General features: G+C 37.2%; 1 protein-coding gene and 1 pseudogene across 4 annotated transcripts in view; one reads left to right on the top strand and one right to left on the bottom strand.

Moving 5' to 3' along the window:
* Window positions 1–5,911, bottom strand: part of LOC144252711 (corepressor interacting with RBPJ 1-like) — a 35,930-nt pseudogene extending 30,019 nt beyond the window's left edge.
* Window positions 5,912–5,928: 17 nt separating this feature from the next.
* The window catches only part of LOC144252709 (secernin-3-like), a 40,313-nt gene continuing 25,982 nt past the window's right edge, over window positions 5,929–20,259 (top strand). For 2 of the 4 annotated variants that reach the window (XM_077794856.1, XM_077794853.1), the window contains exons 1-4: window positions 5,933–6,008; window positions 7,754–7,920; window positions 10,953–11,134; window positions 11,613–11,812. In XM_077794856.1, coding sequence (XP_077650982.1) covers window positions 7,765–7,920; window positions 10,953–11,134; window positions 11,613–11,812 — 538 coding nt within the window. In that variant the 5' untranslated portion in view covers window positions 5,933–6,008; window positions 7,754–7,764. Of the gene's footprint in view, window positions 6,009–7,753; window positions 7,921–10,952; window positions 11,135–11,612; window positions 11,813–20,259 lie in introns of all 4 variants that reach the window. The other 2 variants (XM_077794855.1, XM_077794854.1) reach the window with 2 other exon arrangements.

Raw genomic sequence — 20,259 nt, 5'->3', positions numbered from 1 at the left:
AGATAGTAGACTGGCAATTACTTAGGGCTGAGAGGTAGAAGAAGGACAAGGTTGGGAAATTGGAAGTAATTGCTAATAGGTATAAGATTTCTTTTTCAGAGATGAAACGTTCTGAAATTAGATTATGGTGATGATGCCAAAACTCTTAGTTATTGGTGGACACAACATCTTTGTTGGTATGTGGTGCTGAGGATCGAACCCGGGCCGCACGCATGCCAGGCGAGCGTGCTACCACTTCAGCCACATCCCCAGCCCCAAAAACTCTTAATATACTTAGAAGTCAACATATCTTTACACAAGTATGTAAATTTTATCTTATATTAACACCATTAAAAAATGAAAATTAAGGGCTGGGTTGTGGCTTAGCAGTAGAGCAATTGCCTAGCACGTGCGAAGCCCTGGGTTTGATCCTCGGCAACACATAAAAATAAATAAAATAAAGATACTGTATCCAACTACTACTAAAAAATATTTTTAAAAAGTGAAAATTAAAAAGCTCAGCATCACTAAATATTATGGAAATGTAAATCCAAAACTGCAATGAGATACCACTTCATACTTACTAGGATGGTTACTGCTGAACACAAAAAACCAAAAAAAAAAAAAGTTAAATAGAGCATTTCAGCAAAGGAAATTATTAAAAGTATGGAGAGAGAGCTACAGAATGGGAGAAAATCTTGACCAGTGACGTCTCCAATAGGGGGTTAACATACAGAATATATAAAGAATTCAACTTAATACCCCCCCAAAAAAACACAACAAAAACTCAAACCAACTAACTCAATCAATAAATGGGCCAAAGAACTAACCAGAAACTTCTGAAAAAAGAAACACAAATGGTCAAAAAAATCTATGAAAAAATGTTTAACATCTCTATCAATCAGGGAAACGCAAATCAAAACTACACCAAGATTTCATCTTATTCCAGTCAGAACGGCAGCGATCAAGAACACAAACAGTAAATGCTGGCAAGGAAAAAGTACACTTGTACATTTTTGTGGAACTGTAGACTAGTACAACTACTCAGGAAAGCAGTATAGAGATTTCTTACAAAACTAGGGATAACCCACCTATCTCATTCCTTGGTATTTTCCTAAAAGATCTAAAATTGGCATACTACAGCAATAAATTCACCTCCATGTTCATTGCAGAGCAATTCACAATAACTAAATTATGAAATCAACCCAGGTGCCCACCAATAAATGATGGATTAAGAAATTGTGGCCGGGAGGGGCTGGGGTTGTGGCTCAGAGGTAGAGCGCTCGCCTAGCATGGTGAGGCTCTCGGTTCTATCCTCAGCACCACATAAATATAAAATACAGATATTGTGTCCACCTATAACTAAAAAATAAAAAATAAATTAAAAAATAAAAAATAAATTAAAAAACAAAAACATGCCTGAAATCCCAGTGGCTTGGGAGGCTGGGGCAGGAGGATCATGAGTTCAAAGCCAGCCTCAGCAAAAGTGAGGTGCTCAGCAACTCAGTGAGACCCTGTCTCTAAATAAAATACAATAGGACTGGGGATGTGGTTCAGTGGTTGAGTGCCCCTGAGTCAATTCCTGATACCAAACAAACAAACAAAAATCAACAGGGAACTTCACCATTATGCATAAGTAAAAAGAACTGACCAAATATAAATAAATAAGCAAATGGAATTATAGTAGAGGAAGGAGAATGGGAGAGGGGAAGGAAATGGGAGGAAAAAGTGGGGATCATGACCTGAATTAAAATTTCATGCATGTATGAGTTTGTTGGGATAAGCCCCCCAACTACTATATATAACTATAAAGTTCTAATAAAAAAAAAAAGATAGCACAGTCACTACAGAAAAGAATTTGGTGAATTATATGATCCAGTGATTCCATTCCTAAAAATATATTTATTATTTTTTTAATTTTATTTTTTAATATTTATTTTTTAGGTGTAGATGGACATAACACAATGCCTTTATTTTTATGTGGTGCTGAGGATCAAACCCCAGTCCCACCAGTGCTAGGCGAGCACTCTATCGCTGAGCCACAATCCCAGCCCCACCTAAAAATATATTTAAAGAAATTGAAAACAGGAACTTGAGCAGTTACCTCTAAAGATTTACACAGCATTATTCACAATAGCTCAAAAGTATAAGCAACCCAATGCCTATAAACAGAGGAGTGTTCTACAGTTCACTTGATTTTTATTGATTGGTTTACTTATTTTTATTATTTATTTATTTATATTTTTGTACAGGGGATTGAACCCAAGGGCACTCAACTACTGAGCCACAACCCTATCCCTTTTTTATATTTTATTTACAGCCAGGGTCTCAATGAGTTGCTTGGAGCCTTGTTAAGGTGCTGAGGCTGGCTTTCAACTCCAATCCTCCTGCCTCAGCCTCCTGAGCTGCTAGGAATACAGATGTGCCCCACTGTGCTTTGTTTATTAAATCTATTTTTGTGACAGTGGTCTCACTATTTTCCAAGGCTGGTCTCAAACTCTTGGGCTCAAGCAAATCTCTTGCCACACCTCTGAAGCAGCTACCACACCCAGCTTTTCTCAGAAACTATATGAGTCGTAGAAAATACATTTTACGTGAATTATGGGTAAAGTCAAATAAAGTGACCATCTATGAGAGTAAAGGGATTAGTCTCCTGTAATTGATTATTCTATAAACAATGGCAGAGGGGCATATCTCACCTATTATCATATGACTCTTGTTCTTTAAGGTACTGTTGCATTAATTCTTCTTGTTTCTTCTTATCATATGATATTTTCTGTTCTGCCATCCATACCTAAATGAGTAAAGTAAAAAAGTAAATTAAATAGTTGGATTTAAGTTAAGTAGCAAGTTTGTTTTTTCATAATTAAATATAAAATGGCATTGTTTATGACAGTCCAATTTAGTAATAATGACATCATCACAAAATAATATCTGAAAATATGATTTGTATCTTGATATAAATCCTAAAATTCAACCATTCAACATAGCTATACTTTCACACAAACATGAGAACTGCTTTCAGTATGTGTGGTACAACAGCACCTTGTACCGGTCCCTACATTATTTCAGAGAGCAAAAAAAGCATTTCTTTACATAGAATATGTTTAACATAGATAACCCATTAGTACAGAACATTAGAAGTAGTGTTATGCAATGGCCACCAATGCTACTGGGTGTCACCAATACCCTAAGAGAGGAGAACTGGAGAAAGAGAAAAAAGGGAAAGGAAATGAAATTGTAGGAAAAAAAGAAAGAGACAAGAAAAGAAACAAAGAGATAAGACAGGGGCTAGGGATTTAGTTTAGTGGTAGAGTGCTTGCCCAACATGATGGAGGCCCTAGGTTCAATCCTCAGCATAAAACAAAACAAAAAACCAAAGAAATAAGACAGAAGTGCTCAGGAGCATGAACACCTTAGGGTAAAGGTGTCTGTGTGAAATTCACAACACCATAAAAATAGTAAAGAGAATGAGACATAGATTAGAATGCTTTACAAGCATAGAATGCTTTATAAGTTTTGGTTATTTATTTTTTAGTTTTGGTTATTAAAAGTTATTTTTTATCAAGTAATTGTATTCACAGGTTGCTAGTGTTATCCATTTATTGCATATCCTGCCAAAGATTCTTTTTAAATTTTTTTAAAGTTGTAGATGGACACAATATATTTATTTGACTTATTTATTTTTATGTGCTGTTGAGGATTGAACCCAGTGCCTCACATGTGCTGGGCAAGTGCTCTACCATTGAGCTACAACCCCAACCCTTGCCAAAGATTTTTTTTTTTTTGGCACCAGGGATTGAACCCAAGGGTCTTATCTACCAAGCCACACACCCTCAGCCCTTTTAAAATTTTATTTAGAGACAGGGTCTCTCTATGTTGCTTAGGGCCTCACTAAGTTGCAGGTGCTGGTTTTGAACTTGTGATCCTCCTGCCTCAGTCTCCCAAGCCACTGATATTACAGGTGTGCACTATTATGCCCTGTTCTGCCAAAGATTTTCTAATGCATATGCATTAGTATATAAAACATAATTCTATTTACATGGTGGTAACATACTTTACATATATATGTACATATTCACATGGCTATATAAAACTCAAAAACATAAAACATGCTATATATAAAATTAAAAGCCTAGTTCATTTCACAACTTTGTGTGTATAGTCAATTAACAATTTTAGTACCCCCTGTATGTGATGCACACAGTAGTAAGCACTCACTTTGTTTCAAATCCTCTACCCACACTATCTCATTTTTCCCCCCAAAGGCACAGATAGAGATTTAGGAAAGTAGATACACATTCAAGGAAGAATGCAGGGTATAAAGAAAAGGATGGCAGTTCAATGGTATGAGGTGTTAATATTTATGGAGGACAGTCCTAGGGGCTGGATGAGATACACCATCTCATTTACTCTTCACAACTTTACAAGTCAAAGCAAGTGATACTGATCATCCTTTATTTGTAGATTAAGAAATTTTGGATCAGGAATATTAACTATTTTGTGTGACAATGCCTGTAATTCAGGGACTGCAGGAGGATTGCTAAGTTTAAGGTTAGTGTCAGCAACTTGTAGAGAGAGATCCTTAGCAACTTAGCAGAACTTGTCTCAAAATAAAAAATGGTTGGGATGTAGCCCATTGGTTCAATCCCCAATACCAATAAACAAATAAATATATAAATATTTTATGCAAGGTCTAATACCGACTATGCTGGAATGGTTAGAATCCTCGTCTGCCTCCAAAGCCCTGACTTTTTACTTCATCCTTTTGCTTTTCACCACAATCATTTTCGCTGTGGTTTTTCTGCCCTGAGCTTAGCCAAACTGTAATTAATTAATTAATTAATTATTTTTTTTTGAGAGAGAATTTTAATATTTATTTTTTAGTTTTCGGCGAACACATCTTTGTTTGTATGTGGTGCTGAGGATCGAACCTGGGCCGCACGCATGCCAGGCGAGCGCGCTACCGCTTGAGCCACATCCCCAGCCCTAATTAATTATTTTTTAAAAAATATTTTTTAAGATGTTGATGGACCTTGATTGTATTCATTTATTTATATGCGGTGCTGAGAATTGAACCCAGTGCCTCACACATGCTAAGCAAGTGCTCTATCACTGAGCCACAACTCCAGCCTCTAATAAATTAATTTTGCTTTATTTATTTTTGGTGCCAGTGACTGAGTCCAGATGTACTCTATCACTAAGCTACATCCTCAACCCCTTCTTCTTCTTCTTCTTTTTTTTTTTTTTTTTTTTTTATTTTGAGACAGGGTCTCGCGAAGTTGCGGATCTCGCTAAATTGCAAAGGCTGGCCTCCAACTTGAGATCCTCCGGAGTGCGTCACCGCCCCGACTGTAATTAATTATTTAAAACGCTAATATTCAATGAGGGTGATTTCTTTTATACGATCTATCTTAAATAAACAGTCGTCTTTGTAGAGGAGAAAACTAAGGAGCCGTGAACCTCGGATTCGAAAAGACCAAACCCGAACCAGTTAAGGCAAGTATTGAGCAACTGTGAGCGCAGGCTCCACGTTTTATGGATTTACACTTTGACCGACAGAGCCAACGAGAGCATCCCAACTCGTCTTGGATGTAGAACAAACGTAGAGCGCCTGCTTCATCAGTGAGGAAAAGGGGGCGAGAGCACCTGGGCTTCTGGCCTGGAGAGGAGGTGATATCCTGGCATCCCAGCGACATCACCACTCTCACCCCAGCAGCCCCTGGGGACCCAGTGGCCGTAAGCCAGATCCCTTTGGGTTTCTTCTACTCACCTTTTTGATATTGGATTTGGAGGCAGGATGAAAGTCCTTTTTGCACATGAAGTTGGCGAAGGATTTCCCCATCTTGGCATCCGAGCTGAGGAAGGCAACCAACCGGTCAGCGAGCAACGTAAACAAACTCTGCCGCCTAACCGGAACTGCGCCTCCAGCAGCCGCGGGAACTTCCTAGGTCAAAGGTGACAGCTTCCGTCAACTGGCGCCTCCTCCCGCTACTTTCAGCTGTCACTTCTGGAAGCGCAGAGGCCAGGTGAGGGGCTTGCTAGAGGGAGGAACGTGCGCAGCGGAGGCCAGAGCCCTGGACTAGCTGCGGCGCAGCGCTGCCTGACCGCGGGACTCGCGGCCACAGCCGTTTGATCGTCTCACGCAGTGTACGGGGTCCGCGGTGGCGGCTCTTTCTACCAGCTGTCAGATTGCTTTCGTTGAACGCTGACACGAGTTGCAAAAACTTTTCTGCACCGGGTTTTTCACCTGTCTTGTGGAGAGAGTAATTCTCGCTTTAACTGGAGTACGATTGTGAGGTTCAAACGATGTGATGCTTTTTGAAAGCTATAAAATAGAATGTCAGCTCTACAAGAGCGGGAGCTCCTTTTGTTTCTAGTTATTTCCAGCTGTACGTTCCCTAGTGCAGAAAGATGTTCAGCAAACATTTGTTGAGTGATAAGTGGTGTGAGAGTCCAAGTTTCATGTCCTCAATGGGCCAAGTACCATTCTAACTAGGCAGCAATTGTACCTAGCTTCCCTGACGACCCCTCTTGGATAGTTGAGATCTCCTAGTGCAGCGTGATGGACGTCAGGACTCCAGGGTTTTGAATAGATGTGGCTGCTATTATTATAGAGCACACATCAACCAAGTCCTCTAGCGGGGTTTAGACTAGACTATTTGTGTAATTTACTCTTCTGCCAGATAATAACATCTTTCATTTGAGGATCTACTATGTTTCATGTTAAGCAAAATGCTTAACTTGTCTAATTGAAATCTCCCGTAATAACTCTGTTTAATCTTTTATTCTACTATTGAGCCTGCAAGCATAGAACAATTAAATAGCTTGTCAAAGTTATGTAGTGGTGGAACCAACTTTGGAACACAAATAGAAGGAGATGCAAGATATAAAAGTTGAAATACTCAAAGAAAAGAACAATAAGGATAGTGACCTCTTTCTCATCATTGAGAAGAGAAAAACTTCAGGAGTTTGGGCATTATAAAATAAACAGCTAAAACAATGTGTCTATTCTGAAAGCAAAATAAAGTATAGAATACTTAAGTATATTACTAAAATTGATGATTTAAATTTTACAAATTTCTAGTGAAGACAATCTACATATGAAATTCTACAATCAGGATTTACAAATTATATTTGTGAACTTCCACCATAAAATATTGACAATTGGAATTTCATTGACATTTTTTATATTTGAAGTAGTGAATCTGTTTCAAAATTTCTGTCTTTTTAATATTATAATCTCTGCATATTCTTCCTTAGGTCAAAGGAAACCTTTTCTTTCTTATTTCGAGAAAATACTGAAAACATGTTTTTTTTTTCCCCCTGTAAGTTTCAATGATAACAATACAAAGATAATTAAGGCATACTCTCGCCTCATAAGGATTTTATTGCCAATAAGAGGACTGGTGCACAAATATATAGAATATAGCCTTTATAACAGTAGGCTAGGTGTAGAGATTCCCGAATATAGGAATAATGAAAAGAAATTCAGGGGAGACTTTAGGAGAGAAAGGTTTTAGAGAATAAATTTGACCCATCAACTAGAAGAAAGTAGTTCACATTGCTATTTTCTTGTTGATTCTTGTAGTTCATGGTTGATTCTTAAGTCATGTTGATTATTGTATTATAGTTTATGATATTTAAAGCTTTAATGAACACCCTTTATTAGACATGGTAATAATATCCCTTGGCCAGAGAGTAGGAGTATTTGTTTTGTATATACTTAACAATATTTTCTCTTGTTATTTAAAAACTTCTATGTGATTGGTAGTTGTTTAGAAAATGGAGCCCTATTCCTGTGATACATTTGTGGCATTACCTCCAGCAACAATTGATAAGAGGATTATTTTTGGAAAAAATTCAGACAGACTCTGTGATGAAGTACAAGAGGTAGTTTATTTTCCTGCTGCAGTTCATGATAACAGAGAACCTCTTAAGGTAGGTAAAATATATGTTTTTATTTTCTAGATATTCAAATCTTTATTTTTAAAAATTGCCTTCATTCCAAGTCTAAATCTGGGAAGCACCTTCACCTCACAAAGAGTGCATAAATATGTACAACAGAGGAAACTCATTTTTAAAAAAATATTCGTTTTTTAAAAAAATATTTTTTAGTTGTAGATAGACACAATACCTTTATTTATGTATTTTTTCAATGTGGTGCTGAGAATTGAACCCAGTGCCCCACACATTCTAGGTAAGTGCTCAGCCACTGAGCCACAACCCCAGCCCAGAAACTCATTTTTAAAAGAATGTCATTAAAAAAGTATAAGATAACACCCATAGATATTAGTCCATCTTCTAAGAGGCAGTGCAGTCCTCACATCGCCAGAGTACCAAGGTTGTCTTAAACACCAGAATCTATAGCTTAATTTCTCCACTTAATACCAAGCAATAAAAATTAGACAGTCCTGGGCTGGGGATGTGGCTCAAGTGGTAGCGTGCTTGCCTAGCATGCATGTGGCCCGGGTTCGATCCTGAGCACCACATACAAAGATGTTGTGTCTGCCGAAAACCAAAAAATAAATATTAAAAAATTCTCTCTCTCTCTCTCTCTCTCTCTCTCTCTCTCTCTCTCTCTCTCTCTCTCTCTTTTAAAAAATTAGACAGTCCACCAAGGGAAAAACTGCTTCTATCTGACACTCTTAGAAGGGTCCCCAACTTTCTATTTGAGATGATGTTGAATTTTTGTTTCCCACTGGCCCTTGGATTGTTTCTCCAGATGTAGCAATATTATTTCGTAACTCTTTTTACACAACAGTGATTGAAAACTTCCTTTGATCAGAGAATAATGTTAGGTGTAACCTCTAATATTTAAAAACACTGGTTTATATGTGACAACTTTCAATGAGAATATCCCATGGGTGTTCATGTTTCTTGATGCCACAGAAGGTGAGTATAAATGAATTTTAAGAGGTCAGGCATCACTCTGCTTACAAGACAACCCGTTCCTAGATGAGTTCTGGGGTGGCATGTTATTCACAAAAGGCATTTGTCTAATTCTGACCAGGAGCCAGAATTTAGAATAGTTTATAGACAAATCACCAAGGCCATGAATTGACACAAAAAACAGGCAGAGCCCTCTAGCATGTCAGAGATCTTCATTGCTTCAAATTGCAAACCAAAGTATCCCAGAAAACAGGAAATCTGAAATACATGTTTTATTAGCAATATGCTACTTTAAAAATATCATAAAACAGTTATTACTATCATTTTTTTTGAGAGAGAGGGAGAGAGGGAGAGGGAGAGAGGGAGAGAGGGAGAGAGAGAGAGAGAGAGAGAGAGAGAGAGAGAGAGAGAGAATTTTTTAATATTTTACTTTTTAGTTTTCGGCGGACACAACATCTTTGTTGGTATGTGGTGCTGAGGATCGAACCTGGGCCGCACGCATTCCAGGCGAGCGCGCTACCGTTTGAGCCACATCCCCAGCCCTATTACTATAATTAACTAGCAATTTGGAAGAGATAATAGAAGTTAAAATTCAAGAATTTAAATATGAAAAATAATTGAATTAGAAATAGGCTTCTGATTTTTATTTCAATGATTTGGAAGCAATTGAAATAACTAATGAAAATTATTCTTTGATGAAATATTAGAATACTTTTCACATGCAAGCATGTTAGAGCAAGGAGTTTAAAGTCAGCTGTAAGATTCAGATGTTGTCTGATGGGAATTCAGAGTCTACAGTTGGAATAGGAGGTATATGCAACTAATTCCACTATAAATTAAATGATAAATTTAAGTAGAAGCAACATATTGCAGCATAGGAGAAACATGTGATTCAGACTAGGGATCAAGGAAAGCTTCACTAGGAAGTTTGTTAGACAAAAAAGATTTTGATTGGTGTAGAATAAGAAAAGTTAATCCAGATTCTGGATAAAGGTTTATGACTCATTAAAAGGTTTATTAAGCCCTGCAATAGCACTAACAACATGCATTTTATTCAGTCACTTGATAGTATACAAATGAATTGAAGGATCCTTTAAAATTTTTATGGAAGAAATAATTTACTATGGAACTTTAGTGAAAGTTTCACTTTATATTTTATTGCTAAGTTATGTACTTTTTGTATTTTAATTCTGTGACATTCTAACACTCAGATATATTAGACATTTTCTATATATTAGGCTATATATTTTTTCTTTTTCTGAAACTGTTTATTCATCTGGGATACCGGTTCCACTTTATCTCTATATTTAAATCTGGCTATCTTGTAAACCAGTGGTTCTCATTCTTTCCACTGCTGCAGACATACCTGATGGACTTCTTCCACAAGTGATATAGACTTCTATGATAATACTCCTGTATTTAGGGGTTACCATATGTGTGCCTAATTAGGAAACACTGGACATTGAGGTTGAGAATTCATTTCTTTTTCATATTTTATTTTTTAGTTGTAGATGGACACAATATCTTTATTTTATTTTTATGTGGTGCTGAGGATCAAACCCAGGCCCTCGCACACACGGCCTCGCATGTGCTAGGCGAGTGATCTACTGCTGAGGCACAACCGCAGCTGGAGAATTCCTTTCTTAATCATCAATTCCTATACATCTTCCTTTGCAAAAAATGTTCAAGACTTTACAACTAGAATTCTTTCCTGAGCTTCTGTAGTGCCTCATGTTCACTTCTCTTCATGACCCTTGTACTTTATATTTTGTTGTGTCTTAATGTAGAAGTCTTAGTTTGTTATAAGTAAGCTTTGTATTGATTAAGTCTTTATAACTAAGATCTCTTTTAGCAGACTACTTTACGGTAGGAGATACTCAGCCATTATTTGGATGAATAAATGATTTAGCATTAATTCTGAATATTTTTAAGAGTAATGCCTTTATTACTAAAAGTTTCAATTTAGTTATATTTCATTGACCTCTTTGATAATGGTGTATCTTTTGAATGATTTTTGAAATTCTAGATTTTGATAACTTTTTTTGGTTTTGTGGTTATGGCTATGACTTTTTTTTTAACAGTGTACTTATATAGAAATTGATCAAGTTCCAGAAACATATGCTGTTGTCCTTAGTTGCCCTGCTTGGTTGTGGGGGGCAGAAATGGGAGCCAGTGAGCATGGAGTTTGCATTGGGAATGAAGCTGTATGGGGAAGAGAAGAAGTTTGTGATGAAGAAGCACTACTGGGCATGGACCTTGTCAGGTTATTTGTGTGTTATATTTTTTCATTATAGAACTTGTCTAATTGTTAAATCTTGGTATAATTCTTACCTATTTTATTTTTCAATTTTTCTTTTTTTGGACTTTGATACTTCATAGTATCAAAGATAAAAATGTTTTAGAGTTTCAGCATGCAATTTCATGGCTATCAAAGATCACTAATTGGGAGAAGGGAAGGAGAGGGAAATCATGATTCATTGGAAGTACCTAATATAATTGTGTAATTTACACAATAACCTTATGGAATATGTATTACTATCATAATTTTACAAATGAGATATCTGAATTTCAGATATAAAGCAACTTGCCGATAAATTACCAAGTCAAAAAGTTTAAAAATTAGATTTCATATTATTTGTTAACTTGAAAGAATTTTTGCTTTGAATGTAAACACAAAGTCATATGAGCATGAAAATATTTCAGAAAAATAAACAAAGTTTATTTTAATATTTTTATTTTAGACTTGGCCTTGAAAGAGCTGACACAGCTGAAAAAGCCCTCAAGGTCATTGTTGATTTGTTAGAGAAATATGGCCAGGGTGGAAACTGTACAGAGGGCAGGATGGAATTTAGTTATCACAACAGTTTCCTGATAGCTGATAGGAATGAAGCCTGGATTCTGGAGACTGCAGGGAAGCATTGGGCAGCAGAAAAAGTAAAAGGTATGGAAAACTTTTTTTTTTATTTATAAGGGAACAAATCTATTTTGGCTCACAATTCTGAAAGGGGGGAAAATCCAAGAATATGGTGGCACATCTGCTCAGTTTCTTGTGGCAGGTCTTACTGCTTCGGCCTATAGGGGAAAGCAGTAGGGCAAATGGGCACATGCAGAAGACGAAGAACATAAGGAATGACTTTGCTTTAATAACTTGCTCTTGTGGTAATTAATCTAGATGGACAACTTTTTTGTGTGATTTAATTTACTATTAATAAAATATACCCTTAACTGCAGATATTGCATTTCATTGTCTTTGAAGATTTATATTCCAGCAAAATAAAGGGTAACCTGTAGGGGAAAAGTTAAAAATTGGAAAGAACATGTACTATGAAGTGCATTCTTGAAAAGGTTAAAAGGTAGCATTATCTCTGGCTATATGAGTTTCATATAATGTGTGTATATTTTATGTGCATCAGTTTTTGGCTATTTTATAGTGCTTTTTTTCTTTTAATAACCCCTTGCTATCTTGTCCTCTTTTAACTTTGAGCTGAACACCAAAATTCTTTCATGCTTAAGTATGGAGGTGAGAAAAGGGGAATGGAGCTGGAGATGGATGTCTTTGGGTTGGTGGTTAGAAAGGATATAGTGAAACAAGAATGTCCACTCTCACGAGTATATATATTTCAATACATTTTCTGAAATTTTAGCAATTATGTGAGAAGGAAATAAAATAAAAGGGATACAAAGAGTAAAGGGAAAAGTCAAATTATCACTGTTTGCAGGTGATATTATCCCATACTTATAAGATCTAAAAAGTTCCCCCAGACTTCTAGAACTAATAAACAAACTCAACAAAGTATCAAGATACAAAATCAATATTCAAGAATCAGTAACATCCCCGGCCCCGGATACAATTCTTATTACACATATACAGCACAATTTTCATATCTCTGGTTGTATATAAAGTATGTTGACACCAATTTGTGCCTTCATACATGTACTTTGGACAATGGAGTTTTATTCAGACATAAATATGAATGAAACTGTGTAATTTAAAGGAAAATGGATGGAACTTGAGAACATTATGTTAAATGAAGTAAGCCAGACTCAGAAACTCAATGGTCATATTCTCTTTCGTATGTGGATGCTAAAGAAAATAAAAGGCAGGGGCAAGGTTGTCATAAAAATAGAAAGGAGACCAGTGGAGTAGAAGAAAGGGACAAGGAGGAGGATAGAGGAGAGGGAAAAGAAGGTACTGGTGAATGAAATTGTCTAAATTATGTGCATGTACTAATATGTAATAATAAATCCCACTATTATGCTTAATTTTAATGTTATCAGTAAAAAAAGAAAGGGTACGATGATATAATAGTAAAACAAAATTTTATGTCATTGGGTAGAACAACACAAGTTGTTTGCTTTAGAATGCTTTGCTTTTTCTTTCCCATGGTTTTGTTTTGATCATATATTCCTTTTATTTGTTTCAAGTGAGGAAATCCAGAGATGTAAGAGACTGGTATATGCAAAACTTGGAATTGAGATCTTCCTGATTTCAGTTCAGTGTTCTTTCACTAGAGCACAACCTGTGTTCAAACATAATCATGTGATTATGTTTGAGATCCAGGAGGATCTCCTAGTTTTACTAAGGAGATAATATATACATGTAAAAATGTTAATTGTTGTATGAATGATACACATAGATGCTGTGAATATTAAAGAAAGGAAAGGTCATTGTAAGCTGGGGGAGTTCAGAAAGGCTTCATAAAGGAAGACTTGAGCTTTGGAGGATTTGGATATTATTTTCAAAACAGATCATTGCCAGTTGTTTTGTTGGACATTTTGTTATATATTTTGCTTTATATATATTGTTTTATGTTTTATTTTATGTATTTTATCTTTTTTAATATATAAAGTTTAACTTAGACTATTTTCTGATTGTGTTAATTGACCCTATTATATCATTAAGCACTTTTAATTTTATCAAATATGCTACATGAAAAGACAAACGAATTCTGTTCAACACAGTTCAACATTCTGTGAAAATGTCTCATTAGGTCATGCAAAATAAGCACCTTCACTGGGTATCATTATCCAGTTGTACGTTTTGTCACCAGTTTTTCTATTTCTAAATGAGCCCAAGAACTAAATTGTTGTCTTTGAATGTTCCTAACACAAAGAAATGATAAATGTCTGATATAATATACACCCATTTGCCTTGGTCTGATTATTAGACATTATTATACATGTAATGAAATGCTACACTGTACCACATAAATATGTACAATTATTATGTGTCAATTAAAATATATGTTGATTTAAAAAAACTGAATTGTTGGATTATAGGGAATCATCTCTTAGATGGAAACTTCATCACTATCCTTGATTCTATTTTGACTTAAGTCTTGATTTTATAGTGAGACTATCCCTGTTGAGAGCCACAGCCAAAGGGGCCCCAGCAAACTTCCAGCTGCCAGCAAACTTCCAGCTGCCGGCTGATGATTGGCTCACAGTGGCCCCAGCAACATCTAGCTGATTGGCTCCTCTGCGGTGATGTTCATTGGGCTGTTTCCCTGCCCTTCAAGCTGCCAGCTGATGATTGGCTCACAGTGGCCCCAGCAACATCTAGCTGATTGGCTCCTCTGCAGTCATGTTCATTGGGCTGTTTCCCTGCCCTTCAGACTGCCAGCTGATGATTGGCTCACAGTGGCCCCAGCAACATCTAGCTGATTGGCTCCTCTGCGGTCATGTTCATTGGGCTGTTTCCCTGCCCTTCAGACTACGGAACTGCTCATTGGGGGACTTCTTTGGCTCCGCCCATGCGACCTAGCCAATCGGCCTCAAGAGCAGGAGGATTGTGGGAGGTGGTGGTTGGTGTGTGGAGAGGCTTGTGGAAGCCGGTGGTGGCAGTTGGGCTCTGAGGGTTTTTCCTGAGGAGCTGTTTTGTTTGGCGTTTGTAGTTTTAAAAATAAAGTTTGTTTCTTTTGACAAGTGGCTCCTGAATTGTGCCCAGCCAGACTGCGGCATTTGGTGGCTCGCACGGGGAGCGACTGAGGGTAAGTAAACTGCTCGCCCCTGAGGGCAGGGCGAGAGGATGGGTAGCCATTCTAAGTTTACTCTTTTGTTTTGCTTCATTTTTGTTTTAAGTTGCCTATCCCTGGAGATGAGTGAGACGGAAGAAAAACCGCTCACATCTGAGGAAAAACTATTTGCGTTTGAGGAACAGATAGGGAGAAAGGTCGGATGGACATTTCAGTCCCTGGAGATGAGTGAGACGGAAGAAAAACCGCTCACATCTGAGGAAAAACTATTTGCGTCTGAGGAACAGATAGGGAGAAAGGACGGATGCACATGTCAGGAGGATAGAAAGGCTATAATGAAATTTTGTTGTTCCATTTTTATTGGATTCTGTCTCGGTTTTGTTTGGCGTCATCTTGTTGGGTTGTATTATAGTAGAAATACGGGATCAGCAATTAGTAAAAAACAAACCGAAAGAGTGTTAAGTAAATTGTTAGACGAAGGAGGCATCCCAGTAAAATCAAGAGCAGTCAGGGCATACGTTGATACAATACAAAAATATAGCCCATGGCTTTTTAAGGAGGAGTTGTTAGATATATCACAATGGAACCATCATGGTGAAGATTTAAAAAGAATAGAAAAGTACAACCCAGGGACTCTGCCAGTTGGCACATTGACATTGTGGGCGAACGTATCTGGTTTGCTTAGTCCAAAGCCTTCAGATCAGACAAAGGTAGAGGAAGGAGAAGACATATTGATTCAAGTAAAAGAGGTCTCTCAAGTTAGTCAGAATGAGGAAAAGATTCAAGTACAAGAGAAGGTCTTTCAAGCTAGTGAGACAGAGGAAGGAAGTTTAGAGCAGAAAAAGCCATCAGGGGAAAAGTTACAACAGGAGACTGCTAATAACACCTTTCTATCAGAGAGCGAAAGTCTCCAACCAACAGCACCACCTCTACAGGAGACTGCTACTAACAGCATTCTATCACCAGAGGGCATAAGTGTCCAATCAACAGCACCACCTCCATATGCTAAGAGACTCCCAACCCCCGCAGTTGATAGTTGGGATCCTGAGACAGGATCTCAAGTATGCCCTGTATTTGAGGTAGGAGGGCAGCGAATTCACCAGGGTTTATTTTACAAAACAGTGAAGGAGCTAAAAGAGGCTGTAACAACCTATGGTCCTCAAGCACCCTTCACTGTAAGCTTGATCGAATCCATTACCAACTTAAACATGACGCCAGCAGATTGGGCTAATATGTGTAAAGCTGTGCTAACTGGAGGACAATACCTGTTATGGAAGGTTGCTAATGAGGAATTTTGCAAGGAGACAGCTATAGGAAATGCAGCAGCTGGTTATCCTCAGAGAAATCTAGATATGTTGTTAGGAAAGGGACCTTATGAGGATCGGCAGCAACAACTTGCATATGATCCTGGTGTATACGCACAAATTGCTATAGATGCACTTAAGGCATGGAAGACTTTACAAGGACATGGAGGTTTACAAGGTCAATTATCTAAGATAATACAAGGAGCTAATGAACCTTATGCTGAATTTGTAGATAGGCTTATTCAAACAGCTACCAGAGTTTTTGGGAATACAGAACAAGCAATGCCATTAATAAAACAACTGGCTTATGACCAAGTGAATCGTTGGTGCAGAGATATCATTAGACCATGGAAACAGGAAGATTTAAACAAATATATTAAATTGTGTAGAGACATTAATGAACAAGAGCAAGTCATGGCAGCTGCAGTAAAACAGGCTTTAGATGCCAGAGACATTAATGAACAAGGGCAAATTGTTGCAGCTGCAGTAAAACAGGCTTTAGATGCCAGAGACATTAATGAACAAGGGCAAATTGTGGCAGCTGCAGTAAAACAGGCTTTAGATGCCGGGCTAAGAACATGCTACAATTGTCAACAAGCAGGACATTTTAAAAGGAATTGCCCCATAGGAGGAGGGTTTAACAATACTAGGTATCAAAGGAATAGAATACCGGGTATTTGTCCACGATGCCGTAGAGGGAGACATTGGGCTAATGAATGCCGTTCTCAAACCACCATAGAGGGTACTCCATTATCAAAAAACGAACAAGGACAAGGTTTTTATCCACAATATCGTGGACAAAGGCATCGGGCTCCGTTGCCAAAAAACGGACAGGGGGCCCCAATGCTCCGGGGCCCCAAACCACAAATATACGGAGCTCTGGAGGAACCCAGCAACCCCAGCAACCCCATCAGGGTAGTGCCCAGGGCATCAGATCCCTCATCAGACAGACTAGAGGGAGCGCAGGGTTGGACATCTGCGCCTCCATCAAATCAGTACTAACTCCAGAGATGGGAGTTCAAATCATTCCCACAGGGGTGAAAGGACCTCTTCCCAAAGGAACAGTAGGCTTATTATTGGGACGCAGCTCTTCTACTCTAAAAGGACTTTTGATAAGTCCTGGGGTAATTGATCCCGATTATGAAGGTGAAATAAAAATTATAGCCAGTTCTCCAAAGGGTATATCAGTAATTTCACCAGGAGATAGAATAGCACAATTACTAATAATACCAAGCCTACATGATAAATTTTCCAGTCATGTTGTAGAAAGAGGTTCCAAGGGATTAGGCTCCACAGGTGTAGATTGGGCTATGCTTTCTTTAAATTTAGATTCTCGCCCCATGCTAAAACTAAATATTCAAGGACATGAATTTAATGGGCTACTGGATACAGGTGCAGACCTTAGCATTATCTCTCGTCAAGAATGGCCAAAACATTGGCCATTACAACAAGCCACTCAAACGCTTCGAGGCCTAGGAGTGGCGAATAATCCCGATAAAAGTGCAATGGTATTAGATTGGAAGGATCCTGAAGGATGTGAAGGAACTATACAGCCATATGTATTGGATCATCTTCCTGTAAATTTATGGGGACGAGATGTCTTAGATCAATTAGGTTTGACATTAACAAATAATATCAATCAAACTGCACCCACTATTATGGCTAGACAAGGTTTTAGGAAAGGAAAAAGATTAGAAAAACAAGAACAAGGTATAGCAGCACCAATACAAATAAATCAAGGAACAGACAGACATGGGTTGGATTTTCACAAAGGGCCACTGAGACAATAAAAATTACCTGGAAATCAGAAAGACCAGTATGGGTCCCTCAGTGGCCCTTGACTAAAGAAAAGATACAAGTAGCCCATGATCTGGTCAAACAACAATTAGTGGAAGGACATATACAACCTTCTGTATCTCCTCATAATACTCCCATTTTTGTCATCAAAAAGAAATCTGGTAAATGGAGATTATTGCAAGATTTAAGAGCCATTAATAATGAAATGGTCATTATGGGACCTGCTCAATCGGGGATTCCTCAGTTGTCTGCTTTGCCAAAAACTTGGTATGTTTTAGTTATAGATATTAAAGATTGTTTTTTTTCAATTCCAATTCATCCTGAGGATAGTCCACGTTTTGCATTTACTATCCCTGCACTAAATCATGAAGGTCCTGATCAGAGATATGAATGGAAAGTACTCCCTCAAGGGATGGCTAACAGCCCAACTATGTGTCAAATTTATGTTAACAAAGTAATCCAGCCACTTAGAAATCAAAATCCTGAGCTACAAATATTTCACTATATGGATGACATATTATTAGCACACAAAGCTAAAAACACATTGCTAGAATGTTATGCCACACTTACAAACTTATTAAAAAATTATAATCTAGAGATAGCAATAGATAAAGTACAATTAAATTTTCCAATTAATTATTTGGGAGTTCTATTATCCTCAACCATGGTCCGTCCACCAAAAATTCAAATACGAGTAGATCAACTCAAATCACTTAATGACTTTCAAAAGTTATTAGGAGACATAAATTGGATAAGGCCTTATCTAGGTATTCCAACAGGAGAATTGGGACCTTTATTTGATATCCTAAAAGGTCCATCAGATCCAAATTCACCCCGAATGTTGACGCCTGAAGCAAGAAAGGCATTAAAAATCATTGAAACATATATGGAAAATATGCATTTAGATAGAATTGATATAAGTTTGCCTTTATTATTTATTGTATTATCAACAAAAACTATTCCTACAGGAGTATTTTGGCAAGAAGGTCCATTATTATGGATACATTTATCTTATTCTCCTAACACTATTCTTACTAGGTATCCTGAGGCTGTAGGACAATTAATACTCAAAGGAATAAAAACAGCAAAGGCAGTGTTTGGAATTTCTCCTAATAAAATTATTACTCCATATACTATGAATCAAATTGATGAATTAGCTAATGAGTTAAATACTTGGGCAATAATCATGTGCAAATCTAATGTTTCATTTGATAACCACTTACCATCTAATCCTTTATTGTCTTTTTGGTCATTGCATCCTGTAATTTTTCCAAAAATGACAAGAAAAACACCTATCATGAATGCTCCAAATATATTCACTGATGGATCAAATAATGGTACAGCAGCAATAGTTACCCCTGATCGAACTTTTACATTTTTAGTACCCAAACAATCAGCTCAAAAGGTAGAGCTTAATGCAGTATTACAAACTTTTGTGATGTTTAAAGATTCTATATTTAATTTATTTTCTGATAGTCAGTATATAGTTAATGCTATAGTATCCCTTGAAGATGCTGGTAGGATTTCCCCTTCTTCTACTGTTTTCTCTTTGTTTTCCACTATACAAAGTTTAATCTGGGACAGAAAAGATCCATTCTTTATAGGACATATCAGGGCACATACAGGATTGCCTGGAGCCCTTAGTTTGGGCAATGATTTAGCAGATAAAACTACACATGACATACATATTTTCTCTATACTAGAAGAAGCTATAAATTTTCATAAAAGGTTCCATGTCAATGCTAATACTTTACAAAAGCGTTTTAAAATAACTAAGGAGCAAGCTAGACAAATAATAAAACAATGTCAAAATTGTGTGACCTTTTTACCACAAGTTAATCTTGGAGTCAATCCTAGAGGATTGATACCTAACCATATTTGGCAGATGGACGTCACACACTTGCCAGAATTTGGAAAATTAAAATATTTGCATGTTACAGTTGATACTTCTTCTGGATTTTTGATGGGCTCCCTTCATGCCGGAGAAAAAACTAAAGATGTTATAGCTCATTGCTTACAAAATTTTGCCACTGTGGGCATTCCAAAACAGTTAAAAACAGATAATGCCCCTGGTTATACGTCTACTTCTTTTAAACAATTTTGCTCATCATTTGGCATTACTCATATAACAGGAATCCCATACAATCCACAGGGACAAGGCATAGTTGAAAGAGCTCATCAAACTATTAAAATGTACTTATTAAAGCAAAAAGACGGAATTGGGAAGGGGTATATATTCCCCAAAGATAAACTTAAAATAACCCTTTTTACTCTAAACTTTTTAAATTTAGATTCATCAGGACTTAGTGCTG

This window comes from Urocitellus parryii, unplaced genomic scaffold (genome assembly GCF_045843805.1).
Source record: "Urocitellus parryii isolate mUroPar1 unplaced genomic scaffold, mUroPar1.hap1 Scaffold_53, whole genome shotgun sequence".
NCBI classification, from domain to species: Eukaryota; Metazoa; Chordata; class Mammalia; order Rodentia; family Sciuridae; genus Urocitellus; species Urocitellus parryii.
The sequence above is the reverse complement of the archived record's forward strand: the minus strand, read 5'-3'. Positions and strand labels throughout refer to the sequence as shown.